Here is a 21,137-nt window from a genome sequence, read left to right on the forward strand (position 1 = left end):
AGGTGCTTGTTATGACATGCCACCTCTTCCTGCACGTTCTGAGGAACGGAGTCTTGCCACTATCGAAAATCAACCTGCTGGTGTTTGATGAGTGTCACCTTGCAATCATGGATCATCCCTATCGGGAAATAATGAAGGTGAAATTACAGCCTATGCATTTAACTGAAATTCGATGGCCGTGTCCTTCATGGTATAGAAGTTGAAATGCATAATTTAGCTGACATATTTTTAAAATGAAAGTGTCAACCGATCTGATGGAAAGGTGTCTTAACTGTTCCTCAAATCGAATGTGCTTGTGCTAGTTGACATTGTTGCACTGAAGTGAAGAGTGATTCCATAAATGCTTCTTTATCCTTTTTTTGCCCTCTTAAAATGAAGTCTGATATCCCAGTGCTGCATATGATATCACTATTGGGGTGTTGTTCTGTTTCAGGATGCTTGACTCTAGAGTCGGGGGTTTAAATTTGGGGACACTGCTGCTCTAACTCTCAGTCCATGCGTTGAGCGTTGTCTGGAAGGCTGAGCTCGTCGTGTTAAACGCTTGCAGATATGCGAGGGGCGCCCGTGCAGTCCTCGAATCCTGGGTCTGACCGCTTCCATTTTAAATGGCAAATGTGACCCGTCAGAGCTGGAGGAGAAGATTCAGAACCTGGAGAGGATCTTGAAAAGCACCGCAGAAACTGCTACTGACCTCGTCGTCCTGGATAGGTACATGTGCTGCTCTTTAAAGCAGCTTCCTTTTGATGAGGGGGAAAAAATCATTCTGTGCAGTAAATCATACTGTGCAGTAATTTAATTATATGAGATGTGGATTTCAGTTTAACTTCCTGCAAGGTCACTTTGTGTGATTTTTGTCTTCTTCCAAGGCCTCTTTGTTTGCTCAGTTAAGTTAAGATACAGTTCAAGACCTATACAAAACCTATACCTTTACAAAAATCACACTGCATTTTGGGAAATTCATCCATTTAAATGTTAAGAGCTAATTGTCTAATTAGACCAGTGCAGTAAGTGTAACTGATTGGGTCAAACCGCAGAATACACAAAACACTTTAGGAGTTTAATTTGACTGTGAAAAAGGCCTGATATAGGCCAAAAATTAACTGAACATGACCTGAAGATTTCAACTGCCATTGAAACTTGCTTGCATTAGTCAGATTAAGAGTGTGTTAGTGGGCAGGTTAAAGTGGTGTTGAGCGCGGAGGAGGAGTGCTCAGTTGTGCTCGTCTCGCGCTCAGGTACGCCTCTCAGCCCCGGGAGGTGGTGCTGGACTGCGGGCCCTACCTGGATAAGAGCGGGCTCTGCGAGCGGCTCCTGAACGAGCTGGACGAAGCGCTCCGCTTCCTCAACGACTGCAACGTATCGGCCCAGCGCGAGGACCGCGACCCCACCTTCATCTCCAAACAGGTCCGCCCGCCCCCGCTTTCACTCACCTCTCCTTTCACTCGCCGGGGAAGTTAGTGTCACGGCACCTCGAAAAAGGGTGTTTCTGATTATACTTTTTTAAAAATGTGAAATGGCAGGTTTAGCCTTTAACCACCTTCCCCATCAACCACTTATTTTTATCTGCTCCTGTTCGCAGTTTTCTTGTACTGCAACATTGGCTTAGTAGCATGTTACTGGAGCTGATTGCATTGAACACGAGAAACTGCCTTAGAAATGAAGTGTCCTTGCACACAGGGCACATCATTGTAATTTGTGGTCAGTTTACGGTTTAGCACAGAGAAATTAATGCGTGTGTGTGTGTGTGTGTTTTTCATCGGTGCTTGCTGTCCCACTGGCAGGTGCTGAGCGACTGCAGAGCGGTCCTCACCGTGCTGGGGCCCTGGTGCGCAGACAAGGTGGCGGGCATCATGGTGAGGGAGCTGCAGAAGTACATCAAGCACGAGCAGGAGGACCTGAACCGCAAGTTCCTGCTGTTCACCGACACCATCCTGCGCAAGATCCACGCGCTCTGCGAGGAGCACTTCTCCCCGGCCTCCCTGGACCTCAAGTTCGTGACGCCCAAGGTGATCCGGCTGCTGGAGATCCTGCACGAGTACAAGCCCTTCGAGAGGCAGCAGTTCGAGAGCGTGGAGTGGTACAACAACCGCAACCAAGACAACTACGTCTCCTGGAGCGACTCGGAGGACGACGACGAGGACGAGGAGATCGAGGTGAAGGAGAAGCCCGAGGCCAACTTCCCGTCGCCGTTCACGAACATACTGTGCGGGATCATTTTCGTCGAGAGACGCTACACGGCGGTCGTCTTAAACAGGTGGGACCACAAGCCACTTGGGTTTTCCTCCTGTTGTGCTGTTGTGCAGTTTTTTTAAAATTAACTGTCTGTCAGGTAATGGCTAATTTGCTGATGGCTACAGGCTACGCTTTTATTTTGAGAAGTCCTATCTCTTTGTAAGTTGTATTTCTGCTATTTTATGGGTGACAGTGTTACCTGTGTGTAACCTGTGACCTTTAGTCACCTAAAGGTTGCAGGTTAAATTCCCCCGAAGGACACTGCTGCTGTACCCTTGAGCAAGGTACTTAACCTGCATTGCTTCAGTATATATCCAGCAATGTAAATGCTATGTAAAAGTTGTGTATGTAGCTCTGGATAAGAGCGTCTCCTAAATGCCTGTAATGTAATGTTTTTTCCTGGTCAAATTTTTTATTGTCATTTGTCTCAGGCTTATAAAGGAGGCAGGAAAACAGGACCCTGAACTTGCCTACATAAGCAGCAACTTCATTACCGGGCACAGCATTGGCAAGAACCAGCCTCGAAACAAACAGATGGAGGTTGAGTTTCGCAAACAGGAGGAGGTGAGCAAGTTTCAGCAGGTTCTGTCCCCTCACGCTGCGTACATTAGCACTGCATTCGTTCAGATTCAGCCTAGATTCGCTCCTTGACCGACCTCCCGAATCTCTCCCAGGTCCTTCGGAAATTTCGCGCGCACGAGACCAACTTGCTGATCGCAACCAGTATTGTGGAGGAGGGAGTCGATATTCCAAAGTGCAATTTGGTGGTTCGATTTGACTTGCCAACGGAGTACCGCTCGTACGTTCAGTCCAAAGGGAGGGCTCGAGCGCCAGTGTCCAATTACATTATGCTGGCCGACACGGAGAGAACAAAAGCGTTCGAAGAGGACCTGAAAACGTACAAGGCAATCGAAAAGGTAATTCGGCTGGTTAAAAGCGCGGCGGTCGGTGATTTGCCGGAGCGGAAAGGAGTAAATGTTTTTGTTAACGCGCCGCTGTTTCTCCCGCCGTCAGATCCTGAGGAACAAATGCTCCAAGTCGCCGGAGAGCAGCGAGTTCGAGGTGGAGCCCGTGCTGGACGACGACAACATTTTACCTCCCTACGTGCTGCGCTCCGAAGATGGGGGCCCCAGGGTCACCATCAACACGGCGATTGGCCATGTCAACAGGTAACCGCCTCGCTTTTTACGGCAAAGGGAGAAAACAGGCACAGCTGCCGCCTTGCTGAACAACCTCAGTGGGACCGCTGCCTGCCGGCAGTGCTTAAATATTCACAGCCAGCTATCAAACAAGCGACCAGCACAACAAGTCAAGGGTCTTTGCATTAAAAAGCAGTTTGTGGTCCCTTTGAACTTCCCTCAAGATATTATCTTACTGAAAGTATAGCCAATGAATAAAAAAGTGCATTTAAGGGACAAATTGACCCAAAAACTAAAAAAAAAAAGATATATTATACTATCTGTAGATGATCCAAAAACTCAGTGCATGTAATGCCCTGCTTTTATGATGGGGGAAGTTGGCCCGTTGTCTCCTGATAGTGTATTTGGGAAGAACTCCCTGTTTACAAAAAGTGTATTTATATTGGCATCCATCTCTCTGCTGCTTGGGATTAATTCAGATTTCCAAATCAATTATATAAACATCTGAGGGTGCCTGTCTTTATTAGTTGTGCTGGTGGAATCGTCGGTGCAGTGATCCCATCTTTTTTACAGTTGTTTGGATAAAGCATGTGCGCAGCCATTTTAGTACTTCCCTGGCCTCATGCTTCCATACATACACTGCAAAGCCTTCGCCTGTGATGTCTGAGAAGTTGTTGAAAGGCTTGATGACATGTGTATGAAAATGCCAGATCAGAAGAGCAGTTTTGCGTTACATGGCAGAATTGTGAAAGCATTGGATTTGACACTCATGAAAATGTATAGACTTGTTATATACTGTAGTACCACCACAGTAAACATTAGCATCTTTAGCTTTTTACGAAATGGGGTGAATGTTTCCTTTTATGCCCAGCTTTAAGCTGTTTCCAGTTTATACATGCATTGTTGTCATAAAAGGTTTCTTTTAATGCCTTGTGGGTGTTAAACCATGTCAGTCAGTTGCTCTGATGTTTAAATGGTTGAAATGGGATCGAGTCTGTCCTCATCCTCGTGACCCAGGCCCCAGAGGGTTGAGCAGTGGTGAGGAGCATCTGAGCTCAAACGGTGTCAGACATTTTAGCCTAGTAGTTTTAATTTGGGTTGAAGTCATCCAGCTGTAGTTTAGTGTCGAGCGACGACATTTAAGGATGCTGTGAATTAGCGTGTCTTTTTTCAGTTAGAAAGTTTAACTTCCTTTGTCAGTCTTTGTTTTTAAGGTTGGCTATCCACTTTACTTTGGGCATTGTGGTTTGGTGGTGGTGTTTACCTCCAGATTCTTGCTAAGCAAATTAAGATGGGGCCTAAACGGAAACACATTGCGTGGAAGGCCTCATTGCGGATGTTTCATTTGAATCTAAGCGTATAATTGACGCAGATGTGTGTTCTGTAAATCTCCGTTTGAGTTCCAGACGGCTAGGGGTTAGCCGTGGCCGCCCGGGGTTTCCAGCACGCCGAATCAGGCTTGTTTACGCGTAAAAAGTCCTCTTCAGACGGCCGAGCGGCTTCAAGCGTTGCCAGACCGCGAGTGAATGCCTTCTGCCGTTTCCATTGCAGATACTGCGCGAGACTGCCCAGCGACCCTTTCACGCACCTGGCCCCCAAGTGCAAGACTGCGCAGCTGCCGGACGGAGCTTACCGATCCACGCTCTATCTCCCCATTAACTCCCCTCTCAGGGTCCCCGTCACTGTGAGTGCCTGAGTTAATGCAGGCTGTCTGACGACAGACACTCTTTCAGTCAGAGAGCTGCAGTGTGGATGCAAAATCCGCCATTTCCTTGAAAGCGCATTTGCCTCCACGCTGATGTCATTGTGTTAACAGAGCAAATGTAGCAACGTGCAACATGTAGAAGCAAAATTGTACTCGCTGCTCTTAACATTGCATTATAATATTTTCACAATCTGTATAGGTCATGCTGTATGTTTTCCATTTCCTTTATGCATGTTTTGTTGTTCAGGCAGAATACATAGTCGAGATGAACCTTGCAGTTTGTGCTGTTGTAATGTGAGATTTCTTTCATTGCAGGGGCCCACAATGAACTGTGCAAGACTTGCTGAGAAAGCAGTTGCTCTTCTTTGCTGTGAAAAGCTACACAAAATAGGTAAAACTGTGGTGTATTTGACAATGTTAGCTGAGCAAGAATTTAGTTGGTATTAATGTTGCTACTCTCAACTACTTGAGCCTTCAACCACTGGGGGCGGGGCAGCAATAACCTGCTAAATCTTGACCAAAATCCTGCGACTAAGCACAGGCCTCTTCTTCATCAGGTGAATTAGATGATCACTTGATGCCGGTGGGGAAGGAGACTGTGAAATACGAGGAGGAGCTGGACTTGCACGACGAGGAGGAGACCAGCGTCCCGGGCAGACCAGGATCAACCAAGAGGAGGCAGTGCTACCCGAAAGCGGTGAGTACTGTCCCCTGACACGCTGGAGCCGTTTCGCTCTTCACTGCCTGCTGGGGTGTTACAACATGGCTACCCGCTATTGTAACGTGCCGTTAAAGCCAGTTTCCTTTGTATTCGGAACAGATCCCAGAATGTCTTCGGAACAGTTACCCTGTGCCAGAGCAGTCCTACTACCTGTATGTGATCGGGATGGTCCTGACGACCCCTCTGCCCGACGAGCTCAACTTCCGCAGGAGGAAGCTCTACCCTCCCGAAGACACCACCAGATGCTTCGGCATTCTGACGGCAAAACCAATACCTCGGGTAAGGGTCTTCGGTCTGGCATAGCGTTCTCCAACTCAGAGGTTGCAGGTTCCAATCCCAGGTGCGGGTAGTTGCCTCGAGCGAGGTGCCAAGCCTGAATAGCTGCACCCAGCTGTATTCATGAATTGTATGTTAAAAATGTAAACCAGATAAGAGCATTCGCTAGTCCAGTAAATAATGATGTGACGTCACCACCTCCACCTTCATACGAGTGGGGGTTCTATGGCTCCACTGCAGTGAGAGCGCTTCACGTGTTGCTTACTGTTCCTCTGCCATCTCTCCCCCCTCAGATTCCCCACTTCCCGGTGTACACGCGCTCGGGGGAGGTGACCATCTCCATCGAGCTGCAGAAGTCGGGGTTCACCCTGAGCGCCCCCCAGCTGGAGCTGATCACGCGCCTGCACCAGTACATCTTCTCCCACATCCTCCGCCTGGAGAAACCCGCCCTGGAGTTCAAACCCACCGAGGCCGACTCCGCCTACTGCGTTCTACCTCTTAACGTGGGTGAGTGAACCCCCCCCCACCCCCCACAGGCTTCCGCTTTGGCCTCTCATCTCAAAAAGTAATGCGCTGTCTTATTTGGCACTTTGACTGCCAACAGCCATCGCCATTTCAGAATGTCAAAATGACAATAAAAGTTTGGCACTCTCGATTGCTTTGCTTTTAGTTTTTTTTTTCCTCCCTGTGATTTTATAACCCTCATTTTAAGATGACAACTTTATTGTTCCATTAACGTTGCCATGCATACCTTATATTTCAGTTGAGGATTCCAACACTTTAGACTTGGACTTTAAATTCATGGAAGATATTGAAAAATCTGAAGCACGCATAGGCATTCCGAACACCCAGTACACCAAACAGAACCCATTCACTTTCAAATTGGAGGACTACCAGGATGCAGTCATCATTCCAAGGTATGTGAAATTACAATAAAACATTTGAAGCGCACAGAAATAAAACATGGGCAGGTTTATCCTCAACATCTGCATGTATCAGTATATGGGATATGATGAACCAAAACAGATATTCTGTTATTTTGGGTGCTCATTGCTTGCAGGTATCGCAACTTTGACCAGCCTCACCGCTTCTACGTGGCGGATGTCTACACTGATCTCACACCACTGAGCAAGTTCCCTTCACCAGAATATGAAACCTTCGCCGAATACTACAAGACCAAGTACAACCTCGACCTGTCCAACCTGAACCAGCCACTGCTGGATGTGGACCACACATCCTCACGGTATGCCTTCTGCCAGTGACTTCACTGGGAAATGTTAAAGTAATTAAAAAACGTAATTATGATTCAGTGGATTTATGAGTATTAGTCACAGTCCTGTTCTCCTCCCTGCAGACTGAATCTTCTGACTCCTCGACACCTTAATCAGAAAGGCAAAGCCCTTCCGCTCAGCAGTGCTGAGAAAAGGAAGGCCAAGTGGGAGAGTCTGCAAAACAAACAGGTAAGGAAAAGGATCTCACTCTCTCTAAACCGTTTTACTGCTGGTGGCTGCTGTTAAGCTTGTGCAGTGAACTCATCTTGAAAGAGAAGTGAAACCTTAGTTCTCTTTGTAAATTTTGTCATTCTCAGTGCTAACTCTCCCCGTTATTCCTTTGCCTCCACCTAAGATTTTGGTTCCTGAACTGTGTGCCATCCACCCGATCCCTGCCTCCTTGTGGAGAAAAGCGGTCTGCCTTCCCAGCATCCTCTACCGACTTCACTGCCTTCTGACGGCCGAGGAACTCCGGGCTCAGACAGCCATCGACGCCGGTGTGGGGGTCCGAACCCTGCCGCCAGACTTCAGGTCTGTCCGCTGATTCGCCGGTCTGCGTTCTGCCTTCAGAACCAAGAGCTGAGGGCGGGGCTTAGCCTCAAGGCTTTACTGTAAAATAGAGTTTGTCTTCTGGGGAAATTCTGGTGCCTGTGTCCTTCAGGATTTGAAGTCGGCTACCTCATTTTCTGGAGGTCTGCCTAAGTTTGCTTCCTTTCTGGAGTAACAACTGCCATTAAGCAATTTAGAGTTGAGATAAAGAAAGCCAGAAGCCCTTTTCAGCACTTAAAAACTGCTGTTCCCCACCATGTTGCAAGCACGCACTGTGCTCTAAGTTCTCCAGGTTCTATTTCGATTTGTACTGTTTATCATTTTTAATGTCTCATTAAACAAATACGTTTTTTCCATCATATTCACGTGCATCAGATACCCAAACTTGGATTTCGGGTGGAAGAAATCCATCGACAGCAAGGCCTTCATCTCAAGCCCCAGCGCCTGCACGGAAGACGATTACTGTAAGCACAGCCCAACTGTAGCCCCTGACGATGCTGCCCATCAAGGTGTTCATCCTGAAGCCTCCTCGCCACACGGGGGCGCCATCGCGCCCGCCGAAAATCCAGAGCCCGCCCCGCCGCAGGACGAAGAGAAGCGCGACTGCGTCTGTGCCGGGAACCTCGCCAACGGCACGGCGGAGGACGGCGACGGCGGCGGCCTCGGCGGACGCCACGATTGCCAACGTTCCCCGCCAGACTCGCCCGAGGGCGAAATACCTGTACAAAGCACTACCTCAGCTCACGTGCAACACTCTCAGAGCACTGAGAGCCAGCCCCAGCCCGGCGTTGAATGTACTCCAGGGAGTAACTCAGACTTTGACGGACACACGACGATACCTACCTCAGACCGTCGCCAGGTGGTCGATGTGACAGCCGGTTCCGCAGCACCTTCGGACGCCCCCCCCCTCGGCCGGCAGCGACTCCCCGAAAACCCTGGGGCCCAACCCCGGCCTCATCCTGCAGGCCTTGACCCTCTCCAACGCCAGCGACGGCTTTAACCTGGAGAGGCTGGAGATGCTGGGCGACTCCTTCCTGAAGCACGCCATCACCACCTACCTGTTCTGCACGTACCCCGACGCCCACGAGGGACGCCTCTCCTACATGCGCAGCAAGAAGGTGAGCAGCACCACAGCTATAATAAAAAAAAAAACAAAATGCACGTTTCTGATGCACGTTGAGGGCTTTTCTTTTGAGACGGTTCAGTGGGAACCTAATTCAAACCAGACGGCCATACTAACCTGATTTCTGTTAAAGCGAACAGAAATGCTCCATTAAAGCTCCAATTAGCATTAAATGTTACGCTAGCACACACCCCATTTTATTTTGTGGCTGTAGGGCATTGTCCAATTGAGGTTTCTTTATACTGGAGAGTATAAGGTCAACAAGAATGTACTTAAAACCTGTTGCCATCTAATTAGCTATTACATTAATGCATTCACAGTCAAGTGCTTCCTGCTAATACAAGAAGCAGTTTTTCTTTTAAATGAGCGGTTGAGAAATATATCCTGATGGAAGACTTTCTGATCAAAACAAATGTTCTTCTTGCCTGCCGTCTCTTCCAAATTTACATTTTTATCTTTAATCACCGACGGCCACTCAGCTGTTCTGTGCCTGTCTCATATTATATTTCATAAGCGCCATAAAGATAAGGAATGTTTCCCCTTGACGGATTGTGGGTGTGTGTCAGTCGAGGCAGAGTAATTTTTTTCTCATTAATTCTTTCCATTGCAGATCATGTTACATCCTGTGCAGTATCGTTCCCTAATAATTTATATGTAAAACCGTATGTCCATGATTTGTAAAATATTTCAGCCAGTAAAAAGCCACAGAGATTAATTGTGTATTCACAGCATGTACGTGAATGGTAGATGCCTGGTTAATGTCGACGCGTTTTATTGCGGTGGTCATTCAAGTCCAGTTTTCTGTCCAGGAAACTAATGAATTGGTGTTTTTTTTTACCGCCTCCCATGTCAGGTTAGCAACTGTAACCTGTATCGTCTGGGGAAAAAGAAAGGCCTGCCAAGTCGAATGGTGGTCTCCATTTTTGATCCACCCGTGAACTGGCTGCCCCCGGGGTATGTAGTTAACCAGGACAAAAGCAGTATGGACAAGTGGGACTCCGAGGTATGTAACTTTAAGCAGAGTTTTTTTTTCTTTTCCCTTTGCCATTTTGAAAATACATACTGCTATTATTTCAGCATTCACTGCGTACTGCGCTCTGCAAGTGTTGTCAGATCTTCAAGTTCACCACTAGAGGGGGTGATCACCCCTTTTTGGCACATTTAGCCCTGAGTTCTCATATTGTTACTGGGATACGAGCCCCCCCCCCCCCCCCCCCCCATATAAATGAAGTAAATGCACAGTCTTCTGTGCAGATGAAATGCTTAAGACCTGTATTTTCCTGTATAAGTATTTGCGAAGTGTCCACACCATACAGCGGCTTGGTTTTTGACGCACCACACAGCCCCCCTCGCCCCCAATGACATTTAACATGAAAGAATCAGAATTCGGACAAGTGATCTCAGCTTGCTGAAGTGTACTTACAGTAATATTTACCCGATTGCAGTTTTTCATTCCTCATCTCAGCATTGGGAGGGGTCGTTCCATTAACACTGTAGTAAAACTGCATTGTATTCTGATTCACGTCCTCCAAGACCTTATTTATTCTTGACCCAAAGCAGCACTGTGTATTCCACTGCACATTATAGATGTAATCAGATTGTACAGGTCAAATTGTCCTTGTGTTTGCAGGTTTGTACGGGCTAATTATGCCATGACATGCAGCAGCTCTATAGCCATTTATTTCATAGACCATGAATTTGTAGTTGATTCTAATCAGGGTACTCACTGGTCCTATTCATTAGAAATTGCATCAGGCTGTTGAATCTGACTAGTCCTGTTCAACTCTCATTCCCCCGCACTCTCTGACATTTGAATTAATAGAAGGGTAGCGGTAATCAAATACAGACTACAAACGTTAGCAAAAGCACTGCAAGACTCCGTCTACCGCCTGCTCTTTAAGATTAGACCCTGTATTACTCAATTGCTTCAGAGGTAAGGATGACCATCCAGTGTCCTCTGGAATTAATACAGTTAATTCAACTTAAGCCTTCCATACTTCAGTTTGCAAGGTGCAAAATGGCTCAGATATGAACTGCTAATTTCTGTTTCTCTAAGCTTATGATATCATTTGCTGACATTTTAATTGGGACTATGGCAGTAATTTTCTTTATCATGATCATATAATGGCTTTTATGCACACTTCCTGTGGCTTCACTCGAGTCTTTCCTTTAAGTCTCACACTTATAGGACAGTGCAGTGGAAATGTAAGGAGAGTAATATTTAGCTTAAAAGATTTGCTTTATTTAACTAGCCATCGTAAAAGCTGATACCTTACATGCTCTCATCAGTGATATTAAATTTGTAGATTTATTGTCGTCTGCATTTATCTGTGCATGTACTTATGTATATCTCGCTTGCACTGGTGATGAGGTGAAATTATGAGGCTGTTGGGTTTGTTTGAGGAATTGTCTGAAATTATATTTATTTTAAAAAAAGAAAATGTGTATATATATTTTTTTTTTCGAGATAGTGTGCATCTTTTTCACGTTATCTTTTTTTTTTGGACTTTTCAGATGAAAGGGGATCCCCTGGCCAACGGAAGAGCCGAGGAGGACTACGACGAGGACGAAGACGAGGGCGACGACGTGGAGGAGGACGAGGAGCTGATGTGGAAGGAGCCGAAGGACGAGGTGAGCGTGGAGGACGACCTGGAGTACTACCAGGAGCACATAAAGTTCATCGACAACATGCTGATCGGCTCGGGAGCCTTCGGCAAGAAGATCTCCCTGAGCAGCTTCCCTCCGGCCGAGCCCAGCTACGAGTGGAAGGCCCCCAAGAAGCCCCACCTGCCCAACGCCCACCTCGCCCCGGACGGCGACGAGTTCGACTACAGCTCCTGGGACGCCATGTGCTACCTGGACCCCAGCAAGGCGGGCGAGGAGGACGACTTCGTGGTGGGCTTCTGGAACCCGTCGGAGGAGAACTGCGGGACGGACACGGGCAAGCAGTCCATCTCCTACGACCTGCACACGGAGCAGTGCATCGCCGACAAGAGCATCGCCGACTGCGTGGAGGCCCTGCTGGGCTGCTACCTGACCAGCTGCGGGGAGCGCGCCGCCCAGATGTTCCTCTGCTCGCTGGGGCTCAAGGTGCTGCCGGCGGTGAAGAGGGGCCCTGGCGACGGCGGCGGTGGGGCCGGCGAGCGCTCCAAAGAGCTGCAGTACGGCTGGCTCAAGATCCCGCCGCGCTGCATGTTCGACCACCCGGACGCCGAGCGCACGCTCAACCACCTGATCTCCGGCTTCGAGAACTTCGAAGAGAAGATCAGCTACACTTTCCAGAACAAGGCCTACCTGCTGCAGGCTTTCACTCACGCCTCATACCATTACAACACCATAACAGGTAAACACCCTGCTCACACACACACACACACACTACTTAAAAGTCAATCAAGTGCATTTTGTATTTGAGGTGATAACTCAAAAAATGATTTTTTTTTGTATGAGTATATATTTTATTCGGATATGATGTTTTGGTGAAGACCTTAGAGTTTACAGAATTACAGATGCAGGTGGTTATAAAGGTACAGACCCTTTAGCATTCTTAAACTCTGCATGACAGCCCATTCCTCTGTGTTACTGTGTGACTCAACGTACCTGCTGCTTTCTGTCTCGCAGATTGTTACCAACGGTTGGAGTTTCTCGGCGATGCAATTTTAGACTACCTCATAACAAAGCACCTTTATGAAGACCCTCGACAGCATTCGCCCGGTGTGCTGACCGACCTGCGGTCCGCCCTGGTCAACAACACCATATTCGCCTCTCTGGCCGTCAAGTACGACTACCACAAGTACTTCAAGGCGGTCTCGCCCGAGCTGTTCCACGTGATCGACGACTTTGTGCAATTTCAACTGGAAAAGAACGAAATGCAAGGGATGGACTCGGAGGTCAGTACCCTACACCACCTGGCAGCAAGACACCGGCAGCCCCGGCCAGTCGGAAATGTACCTATTCATAACATGATTTTAGGATGCCGGATCTTTGCTAATCAAGGAACCATTGCGGAGATATTATATCTCCTGCTTATTATTAACATTCAAAACCCGGTGCTCGAGAAATGGGCAGGGAAATATTAGGAATCTGGTTTGTATTTTTGTCATTTCGAGCACTAAACATACAGTTGGATTTAATTTATTTGAATTGGCTATCTTGGCAACGAATCGCCGTTTTTGACTGGAAAGGTTTTGTTATGCCTAAGGGATACCATTGGATACAGTAAGGGGGGAAAAACAACAAATTTGGTCAAATCAGTAAATATTTCCTATTAATGGAAAGCTGATTTGAATTTGCTTTCCTTACCTACAGACATATACTACTGAAGGCAGGCCCTTACAGTCATTTAGAACGACATGAAATCGCACAGTATAGAGATGTCCACAATCTGTCACTACAATGTTTGCATGTCCTGTGGTCAGAACAGTGGTGCCCAATAAGTCTCAAGTGGAACCTCCCCACCACCCACTGTGCATTTAAGACTCCTTACTTGAATGCATGATATAGGACAACATAGCAGCGGTGATGGACTTTCTCATTGCCCAATATGCGGTACCTGAGTAGAATGTTTGGGGGGGAGAGTATCACAGCCCAGATGTACTCATAATACATTTTTTTTTTTGTGGGTTTATGCTTGAAGTGAAATTTCTCTGTGATTGTATAATCTTGCTCCTAAGTAATGATATGGAAGCGTTGCTTTGTACTGCACGAGTGTGTACTTTTAAACTAGATTGTTAAATTATTTAGAGTATTGAGTACACATCGGGAAAGTAAATCACCTTTTTTTTTGTCTTGAGAAAATGATTGCACGCTATTTAGTGCTAACAAAAACTTGGATTGCTTTCTATAATTTCAGCTTCGCCGCTCTGAAGAAGATGAAGAGAAAGAAGAGGACATTGAAGTTCCCAAAGCAATGGGAGATATCTTTGAATCACTTGCTGGTGCAATTTACATGGATAGCAGGATGTCACTGGAGACTGTTTGGCAAGTGTATTATCCAATGATGAGGCCACTTATAGGTAAGATACAGAGATGGGGAGAAATGATTCCACATTTTACTTTCTCTGATTGTTTGTCAGTTCATGCAGGAAAGATTTTACATTCCATAATTTTTGGATGTTCTGAATGATTTGTCCTCATGAATTTCATATTGAAAAGTTTCTGTCTCCATCTCCCCCCCTCCCCCACAACCCCCCCAGAAAAATTCTCTGCTAATGTCCCTCGCTCTCCCGTTCGTGAATTGCTGGAAATGGAGCCGGAGACGGCCAAGTTCAGGTTGGTTGTTTGTTTGTTTGTGTCCGTGTGTCCGTGTGTGTGTGTGCGTCTGTCTGTCTGTGAGTGTGTGTGTGTGTGTGGGAGGGGGGCTGAAATACAGGCCTAACTGGAGACTTATTTTAGGTTTTATTCAATGAGATAATTCAAACGCATAAAGAATCCCATAATAAGACTAGGATCTGTCAGATATCTGTAAATATTATAACATTGTTGAGAGTTGTAATTAAGTACTTTGTATATACAGTGAGCTCCATGATGTTTGGAACAAAGGCATATTTTTTTCTTTGGCTCTATACTCCACAATTTTAGATTTGTAATCAAACAATTCACATCTGGTTGAAGTGAATAATCCCAGTTTTCAGGGCAGCATAATGTTTGGGACATATTGATGTTATTTAAATGAAAGTAATCATGTTTAGCACTTCATTGCATATCCTTTGCATTCTGCTGAAAGTCTGTGAATGACTTGCACTGAGTATCTTCTCTGGTCATGCTCTGCCAGACCTGTACTGCAGCCATCTTCAGCTCCTGCTTTTTTGGGGGGCTGCCACATGAAACCCATGCTGAATTGGATTCAGATTGGTTGGATGACTAGCCCGGTTAAGAATATTCCTGTTTCGGGCTTTGAAAAACTCCTTTGTTGCTTTAACTGTATTTTCGGGATCATTGTCTTGCTGTAGGATGAAGCGCCTTCCAATGAGTTTGGAGGCATTCGGTCGAACTTGAGTCGATAAGATGCTTTTGTACTCTTCGGAATTCATTGTGCTGCTGCTATGAGAGAGTACATCATTGGTGAAGACATGTGACACAGCACCTGTAGTAGCTATACATGCCCAAACCTTAACACCCCCATCACCATGTTTCACCGATCTTGGGCAGTTTCTTTTGGCCTCCACACTTTGCTTTTGCCATCACGCTCTTGCCACACAAGTGAATCTTGGTCTCATCTGTCCACAAGACCCTTTTCCAGAACTCTGCAGGGTCTTTTAGTCTGTGGTTGTACTTCATTATTATAATAGGTTATTTCACAACAATGACTTTAATGTTTTAATATCACTACAATAGGAGTGTCACTGACAAAAAAACTAAGAAGTTTTTACTTTTTTCCTGTGAAGTCACGCCTACTTTCTGTTGATAGGACGCCCACTCCTTTTTGTCCGAATACAAATAATTTTGCTTTGTCAACAAATAGCGATACAAATACAGGTAGTGGCCTCTCTGAACACCCTTAATATTTTTATTTTATTTTTGTTTTGCTGCTTTTCCTCTGGATTTCTGCACTTGGCAAGATTTGGCAGTAATTGCTTGCTGTGGGTCTCCAGAAAACCTACTTAAACATGAAGGCAATAAAATGTATGCAGCAAAGCTGTTGATTTGAACTTCAGGGTATCATGACTACATGGGAGCTCTGTTGTTTCTCTCCTGACTAAGGTTGAGTCTTCATTCACCAGTATAGCATCAGCCTACTTAATGTGCTGGGCCTGCATAGTATAATGTATTCGTTTTCTTGCTTTCTTTTTTTGGCTCATGAAGCATACTGTATAATCATGATATATCTTTCAGGTGCAAAGCATCTCCAAAAAATCATGACCAAAAAACAGTTGAGCGAAAGCTCAAACGGAACCTGGCGATGAATCAAAATCTGACGTTTGTGTTTTTCCCGATTTCCCCCAGCCCGGCGGAGAGGACGTACGATGGCAAAGTGCGGGTGACGGTTGAGGTCGTGGGCAAGGGCAAGTTCAAAGGCGTGGGCCGCAGCTACAGGATCGCCAAGTCCGCCGCAGCACGGCGGGCCCTGCGTAGCCTCAAAGCGAATCAACCTCAGGTCCAGAACAGCTGAGCTGCACACGCCTCGGCCTGCTGCCAGGACCAGCCATCAAAGGTGACAACGTCCTAAACAACCGGAAAAACAAACCATTAAAAAAGTTTATCGCTTGAATAATGGGGGAAAAAAAAGATTGGCAAATGTTAGTAAAGTTTAAAAAAAAAAAAAATAACAAAAAAAAACTTCACTTTGGGTTTTACTTTTGCGCAAACACAATCTTTTCTTCATTTCCTTCCCGGCTTTGTTTAATCACGAGAGTGCTTTATTAACATTAGCAAGTGTTACGAACGAAAGGTCAGGTCCCGCTTTGTTTTTTTCTTTTTGTTTTGATTTCTAATGAAGCTCTTTGTCGTGTTAGTGGGTAAAGAGGTTTATGCTTAAGTAGATTTAGATTGTACATAGTTAAAACAAAGGTATAAACTGAATAATAAAAACGCTAAATTCCTCAGTCTGTGCACTAGTGCCAGGTTTAAAGCAGTTTAAAACGCTGTGGCAGACGAGCTAGGAGGAGACCGGGGAGAGAGCCAGTGTTGTCCTCCATTTGACATCTGTTGTCTTGAAATGGCAAACTTAATCATTATTGCACTTGTTTTATTAGGGTCCGTTTAGTTTAGACTTGATTAGATTATGTGAGCGGTGAACATTTTGTCATATGCACACCAAATCATAAATATATATATAAATAAATAAATATATGAATATATACGTAACCAACTACTACAGGAAATGCGTTTAAACACAAAATGTGGGGTTTTTTGGCCTTAAAGAGAAAAACCCTTCTTCATATATCTCCTGTAAAATGGATTTCAACATTCCCATTCACTGTAGTGAAAATTGTTTTTACAGCACTCGAGGATGCATGTTTGTGTAGCTGTGTATTATAAGCCAACTGGATGGATTATAACTGCGTTATAGAGCTACCATATGGACAGAGAGAAAGAGATATTAAATGTCTATTATGACTTTACGTTGACACTTGGGTTTCAGTAAATGTCTTTTGATACCAAGAACAGTTGTGTTTTCAATTAATGGTCATAAAAGAGCATTAAATGTCTCCATTGACTGAACTATTTAGTTTTGATAAAATAACAATAGAAGACATATCACCTGGGAAATATGCTGCAGATTTTGTAAGAATTGGATACTTCTATAGGAAAACGGAGCACCTTTACACTCTAGTATATACGCAAGATTCTTATTAATGTTCTCTGATTGCATTCATACTTCACTTACCAAAGTTGCCACCATTGCAGTGCTATAGGGTTGCATATGTGAAGTAAACTGTAAGAATTCTGATTTGTGGATCTGAAAACCAGCCTTTGTTTCAGTTCGGGCTCATTTTTGTCAGCTTATTTTATTTTTTTTCTTTTTTTTTTTTAGCCTAAATGTTTTTGTTTTTTTAATTTAGTATGATTAGGCTCTCTTCACTTGAATACCTCAGTTATTTGCATGCATATTCTTTTTTTTTTTTTTTTTTGGTGCTATGTGTTATGTATTAAGCTTGAATTTCTCATCTTTTTTGCACTGTAACTATAATACCTCTTTATTTTACCTTTAAATCTGTTGGTTTGGCTGTCCTTCCCATCAGCAATCAGTCTGTAGAGGTTAGCTGCAATTATTATTATTTTTATTTTGTTTCATTTTCTGTTTGATTTATTATGCTTGAAGTTTTGGGGGAAAGCTGTGAAAGGCATTCCCTGCACATAAACCTGAGCTAGGCGCTTCTGTTCTGCTTATTTTCTCTTGCAAAGTTGTCTGTGTGATGGAAAAGGGTCGCTTAACGCTAATCTAGGAAAGCCAATTGCTCGCTGCATCTCACGAGGGCGTGTCCACGTTGAAGAAAAGCCCGACCTTCTTCTGCCTCCCAAAAAGACTTAATGTTTTGCTACTTTTAAGTTCTTCCCAGATAAACACAGGGCAACACCACCCATTGCCTCAAACAAATGTGTAATTTATTGCTTCCAGAGCCAAATTGATATAAACAAGATATTGTCCTGCCATGCTCAAAATAATGACTTACAACTTTTAAGGGGCATTTTTTTTTCCTGGTGAGCTTCTTATACCTGGTATCATATTAATGCCTGGTAGGACTTTATTCTTGTCAGATATATGGCAAAGTCTAGATGTTCAAGGGTGCTGCTACCTCAGAACACACTGCACTCTGTTCATTGACTCGTACTATGTCTTATTATTTAGATGTATTAATAAAATTGTGCGTATTCCTGGACAAGACTGCAAGCTGACAAATATTTATGGCAGTGTCTCAAAATACTGTAGTTTTTTTACTGTGATATCCATATTTTGACGCATTTATTACACTTTGCACTAAATCAACATTCCCACACGAGTAATTGTAATGCACTTATCGATGACATATTTTTGACAGTAGAACATAAAAAATAAAAAACAGTGCCTTTTGTCTTACTAATTCCAAGTAAAATCTCACAGCTGATGATTCTTAACGTTTTTCAGCAGTCCGTAAAGAGCCAATCAGTGTGTGTGCGCACGCGCGTGTGCGTGCGTGCACGTCTGCGAGGGCACATGGGCGAGAGCCTGTGTGTGCAAGGGAACTAATTGTTCCGGTGCCATACAAATTATTGCGTATTGGACGGCAATGTAAATAATCGCATACTAAAATGCCTGAAAAACCGATTCAGCCGATTCCCTCATTTATTTTTTTCAACCAATTATTCTTGAGAAAATAAAGCATATAAACTCAACCATGTGTGGATCATTGTTCAGGTGATCTCAGGTTGTCATTTGGCCTGTGACAAGAATTTCAGCTACTGTTTATTGAAATAAAAATAAAATCAAAAAATGAATCAAATTTTTAATCCTCAAATATCGTTGCAATCTGGTTCTGTTTCCTGGGTGTGAGTTCAGCGACCCTTCTTGCATTGTTACATGGAATCTTGTGCATTTACAACAAGGAACTATTGCTTATAACTGTGTTTGGGTTTCACTTTTCCGCTCGGTAACAGCTGATGAAATGATCCCATGTGATGACCTCAAGTCAGTGTGTGATGGAAACATCGGGAATGAATTGTTCAAACCTTGATATTCACACCATCTGTATCTGTACACTTTACCCTCAAATATAACATCAGTTTAACATTAATTTAAAAAATTTTATTTCCTTTTCCAAATCTCTCCGCTGGGAAAAAAAAACCCATCTTCGTGTTTATTATTTTCAGTAATAATTTTTTTTGAGGATTACGTTAAAAGAATGTGAAATCACTTTATGGTGCCACACATGCATACACGTAGTGATTTTTTTATTTTCTTTTTTTGTTCTTTTTTGTGAGAAAGAATGAAAGGACTGTATCACATTAAATTGACATTCAAGCCAGACTGAAATCCCTTGGAATGAACCTCCTCCAACATTGTTTGATAAATAACCATAATTTATCATTGTTTGATTTTAGATGTAAGGTAGTCCTCTTGTACTTGCTGCAGACTCAATTTAACAGTTTCGTACTGGCGGATAATTGTTTTGTTCTTGTTTTGTTTGCTTTTGTTTGTACATGTAGCACAAATAAGCATTGCACTTGGGCACCATGCTTTACCTCATTTCAAAAGAAAAATTATATATATGATGCCGTTACGTTTAGAGGAATGACTTGTGGTGTTGGACTTGCTGCTGTTTCAATTGCTGGTATTTTACAATTGTGTTTTTTTTTCTTTTTAAGAAAAGGTGATTGAAAAGATACAATGTGCCTGCAGGTTCTCATCTGTTGTTAAATACACTGTAGAACAGAAGTAGGTGATCTCAATAATCTGGGTCAAAATATACGCATTGTGTATTCAATGATATCCTGCCTTAATGTGATACTTTGAATATTAAATTGTAAAAAAATCCCCTCAAAATAGTCAATCCTGCCATATTAACGACGTGGATTCTGTTAAGTCATCTTCCTTTTGTCAGTGAGGGTGGGGCGTCGATTGAACTTGACTTCCACAAGTGTTAATAGAGGGTTTTTGTAGAATTCCTCCACCCTCACCCCCCCCCCCTCTTTTTTTTTTGTCCTTTTTTTTTTTTTTTTTTTTTAGTGAAGCCATTTGTCAGCCACTACAGTTAAAAAAAAAAAGGGCTGGTACATCAGAAAAGTGTCACCTTTTTCCTTTAGGTAAAGAACATAAGCTGAATTAGGAAGAGAAAAAAAAAAGCCTTGGATCTCAGAAAATACCTTAAAAAACAAATGCACTCGTATCAGCAGCAAGTTGCTCTTTGGGGAAGCGGGTTGAAAATGTGCTTTCGGCAGCAAGTTTGTGAGAACTTTGGTCCCAGCTGATGGCGTTCCAGCAGAATGGAATGAGTTATGTGTTGATATAAATGGGGAATTGTGGGCCATCATATCCTGCAGCAATTTTTAAGGGACATGAAATTCTTCTCATTCATACTGTAACTGTGCTGCAGAGGTTTGCGGTCTGCACCTTATGGATCACAAATACCTTTAATATTCTTTTTCTTTTTTGTAACAATTGTAGCTGAATATATCTACAATAAAGTTATGGTATGGTCGTTCATCTCTGGCTCTACACGTTTTTGTGTTCATTAACTCCATTGTGTTTTAGATCTTGTTCGGTGCTCTGTGATCTTTGCAACTGTTGTGGCCTGATCACTGATCAAACTCATGACCCGTGAAGTTACAGTTAAATCAGCAGTTCAGAACTAACTGTCCCCCAGCCAGCCATTTCACTGCACGGCAGACCCAGCTGTACTCTTAACCAGGGTTTCATTTGTATTCATTCAAAATGGACGCATTATCCTGTGATCGGGTTACAAATTACTGTACGTCTTGAATTTAATATAACCCATCAAATGTTAACGACCGGGATTAACTAGGGATTGTTGGGTAAGTAGCAGATTGTTACGTCAGTGTTTTCCTAATATTATGAATTAACTAGCCACAGTTCATGAGTGTTTTGGGGCTGTAATGAGACTTTCTCTGAAAGCATGGTATACATTTGAGTCACATTACAACACAGGCCTATATAATAATATGAAGTTGGTATTAAAATATATAT

At 44.0% G+C, this 21,137-nt stretch overlaps 1 protein-coding gene across 1 annotated transcript in view; it reads left to right on the top strand.

Annotated features, from left to right (window-relative positions):
- The window catches only part of dicer1 (dicer 1, ribonuclease type III), a 30,970-nt gene extending 10,334 nt beyond the window's left edge, over nucleotides 1-20,636 (top strand). The window contains 24 exon segments of the mRNA XM_035425773.1: nucleotides 3-137; nucleotides 548-708; nucleotides 1,236-1,404; nucleotides 1,782-2,254; nucleotides 2,664-2,796; nucleotides 2,907-3,149; nucleotides 3,247-3,401; nucleotides 4,923-5,055; nucleotides 5,392-5,467; nucleotides 5,634-5,773; nucleotides 5,897-6,076; nucleotides 6,367-6,580; nucleotides 6,837-6,990; nucleotides 7,134-7,316; nucleotides 7,428-7,533; nucleotides 7,700-7,875; nucleotides 8,269-8,793; nucleotides 8,795-9,011; nucleotides 9,870-10,019; nucleotides 11,531-12,359; nucleotides 12,635-12,903; nucleotides 13,866-14,028; nucleotides 14,209-14,284; nucleotides 15,959-20,636. Of these exon segments, the coding sequence (XP_035281664.1) occupies nucleotides 3-137; nucleotides 548-708; nucleotides 1,236-1,404; nucleotides 1,782-2,254; nucleotides 2,664-2,796; nucleotides 2,907-3,149; nucleotides 3,247-3,401; nucleotides 4,923-5,055; nucleotides 5,392-5,467; nucleotides 5,634-5,773; nucleotides 5,897-6,076; nucleotides 6,367-6,580; nucleotides 6,837-6,990; nucleotides 7,134-7,316; nucleotides 7,428-7,533; nucleotides 7,700-7,875; nucleotides 8,269-8,793; nucleotides 8,795-9,011; nucleotides 9,870-10,019; nucleotides 11,531-12,359; nucleotides 12,635-12,903; nucleotides 13,866-14,028; nucleotides 14,209-14,284; nucleotides 15,959-16,124 (5,226 nt within the window). The 3' untranslated portion in view covers nucleotides 16,125-20,636.
- The last annotated feature ends 501 nt before the right edge of the window (nucleotides 20,637-21,137 follow it).

Source organism: Anguilla anguilla, chromosome 1 (assembly GCF_013347855.1).
Source record: "Anguilla anguilla isolate fAngAng1 chromosome 1, fAngAng1.pri, whole genome shotgun sequence".
Lineage (NCBI taxonomy): Eukaryota > Metazoa > Chordata > Actinopteri > Anguilliformes > Anguillidae > Anguilla > Anguilla anguilla.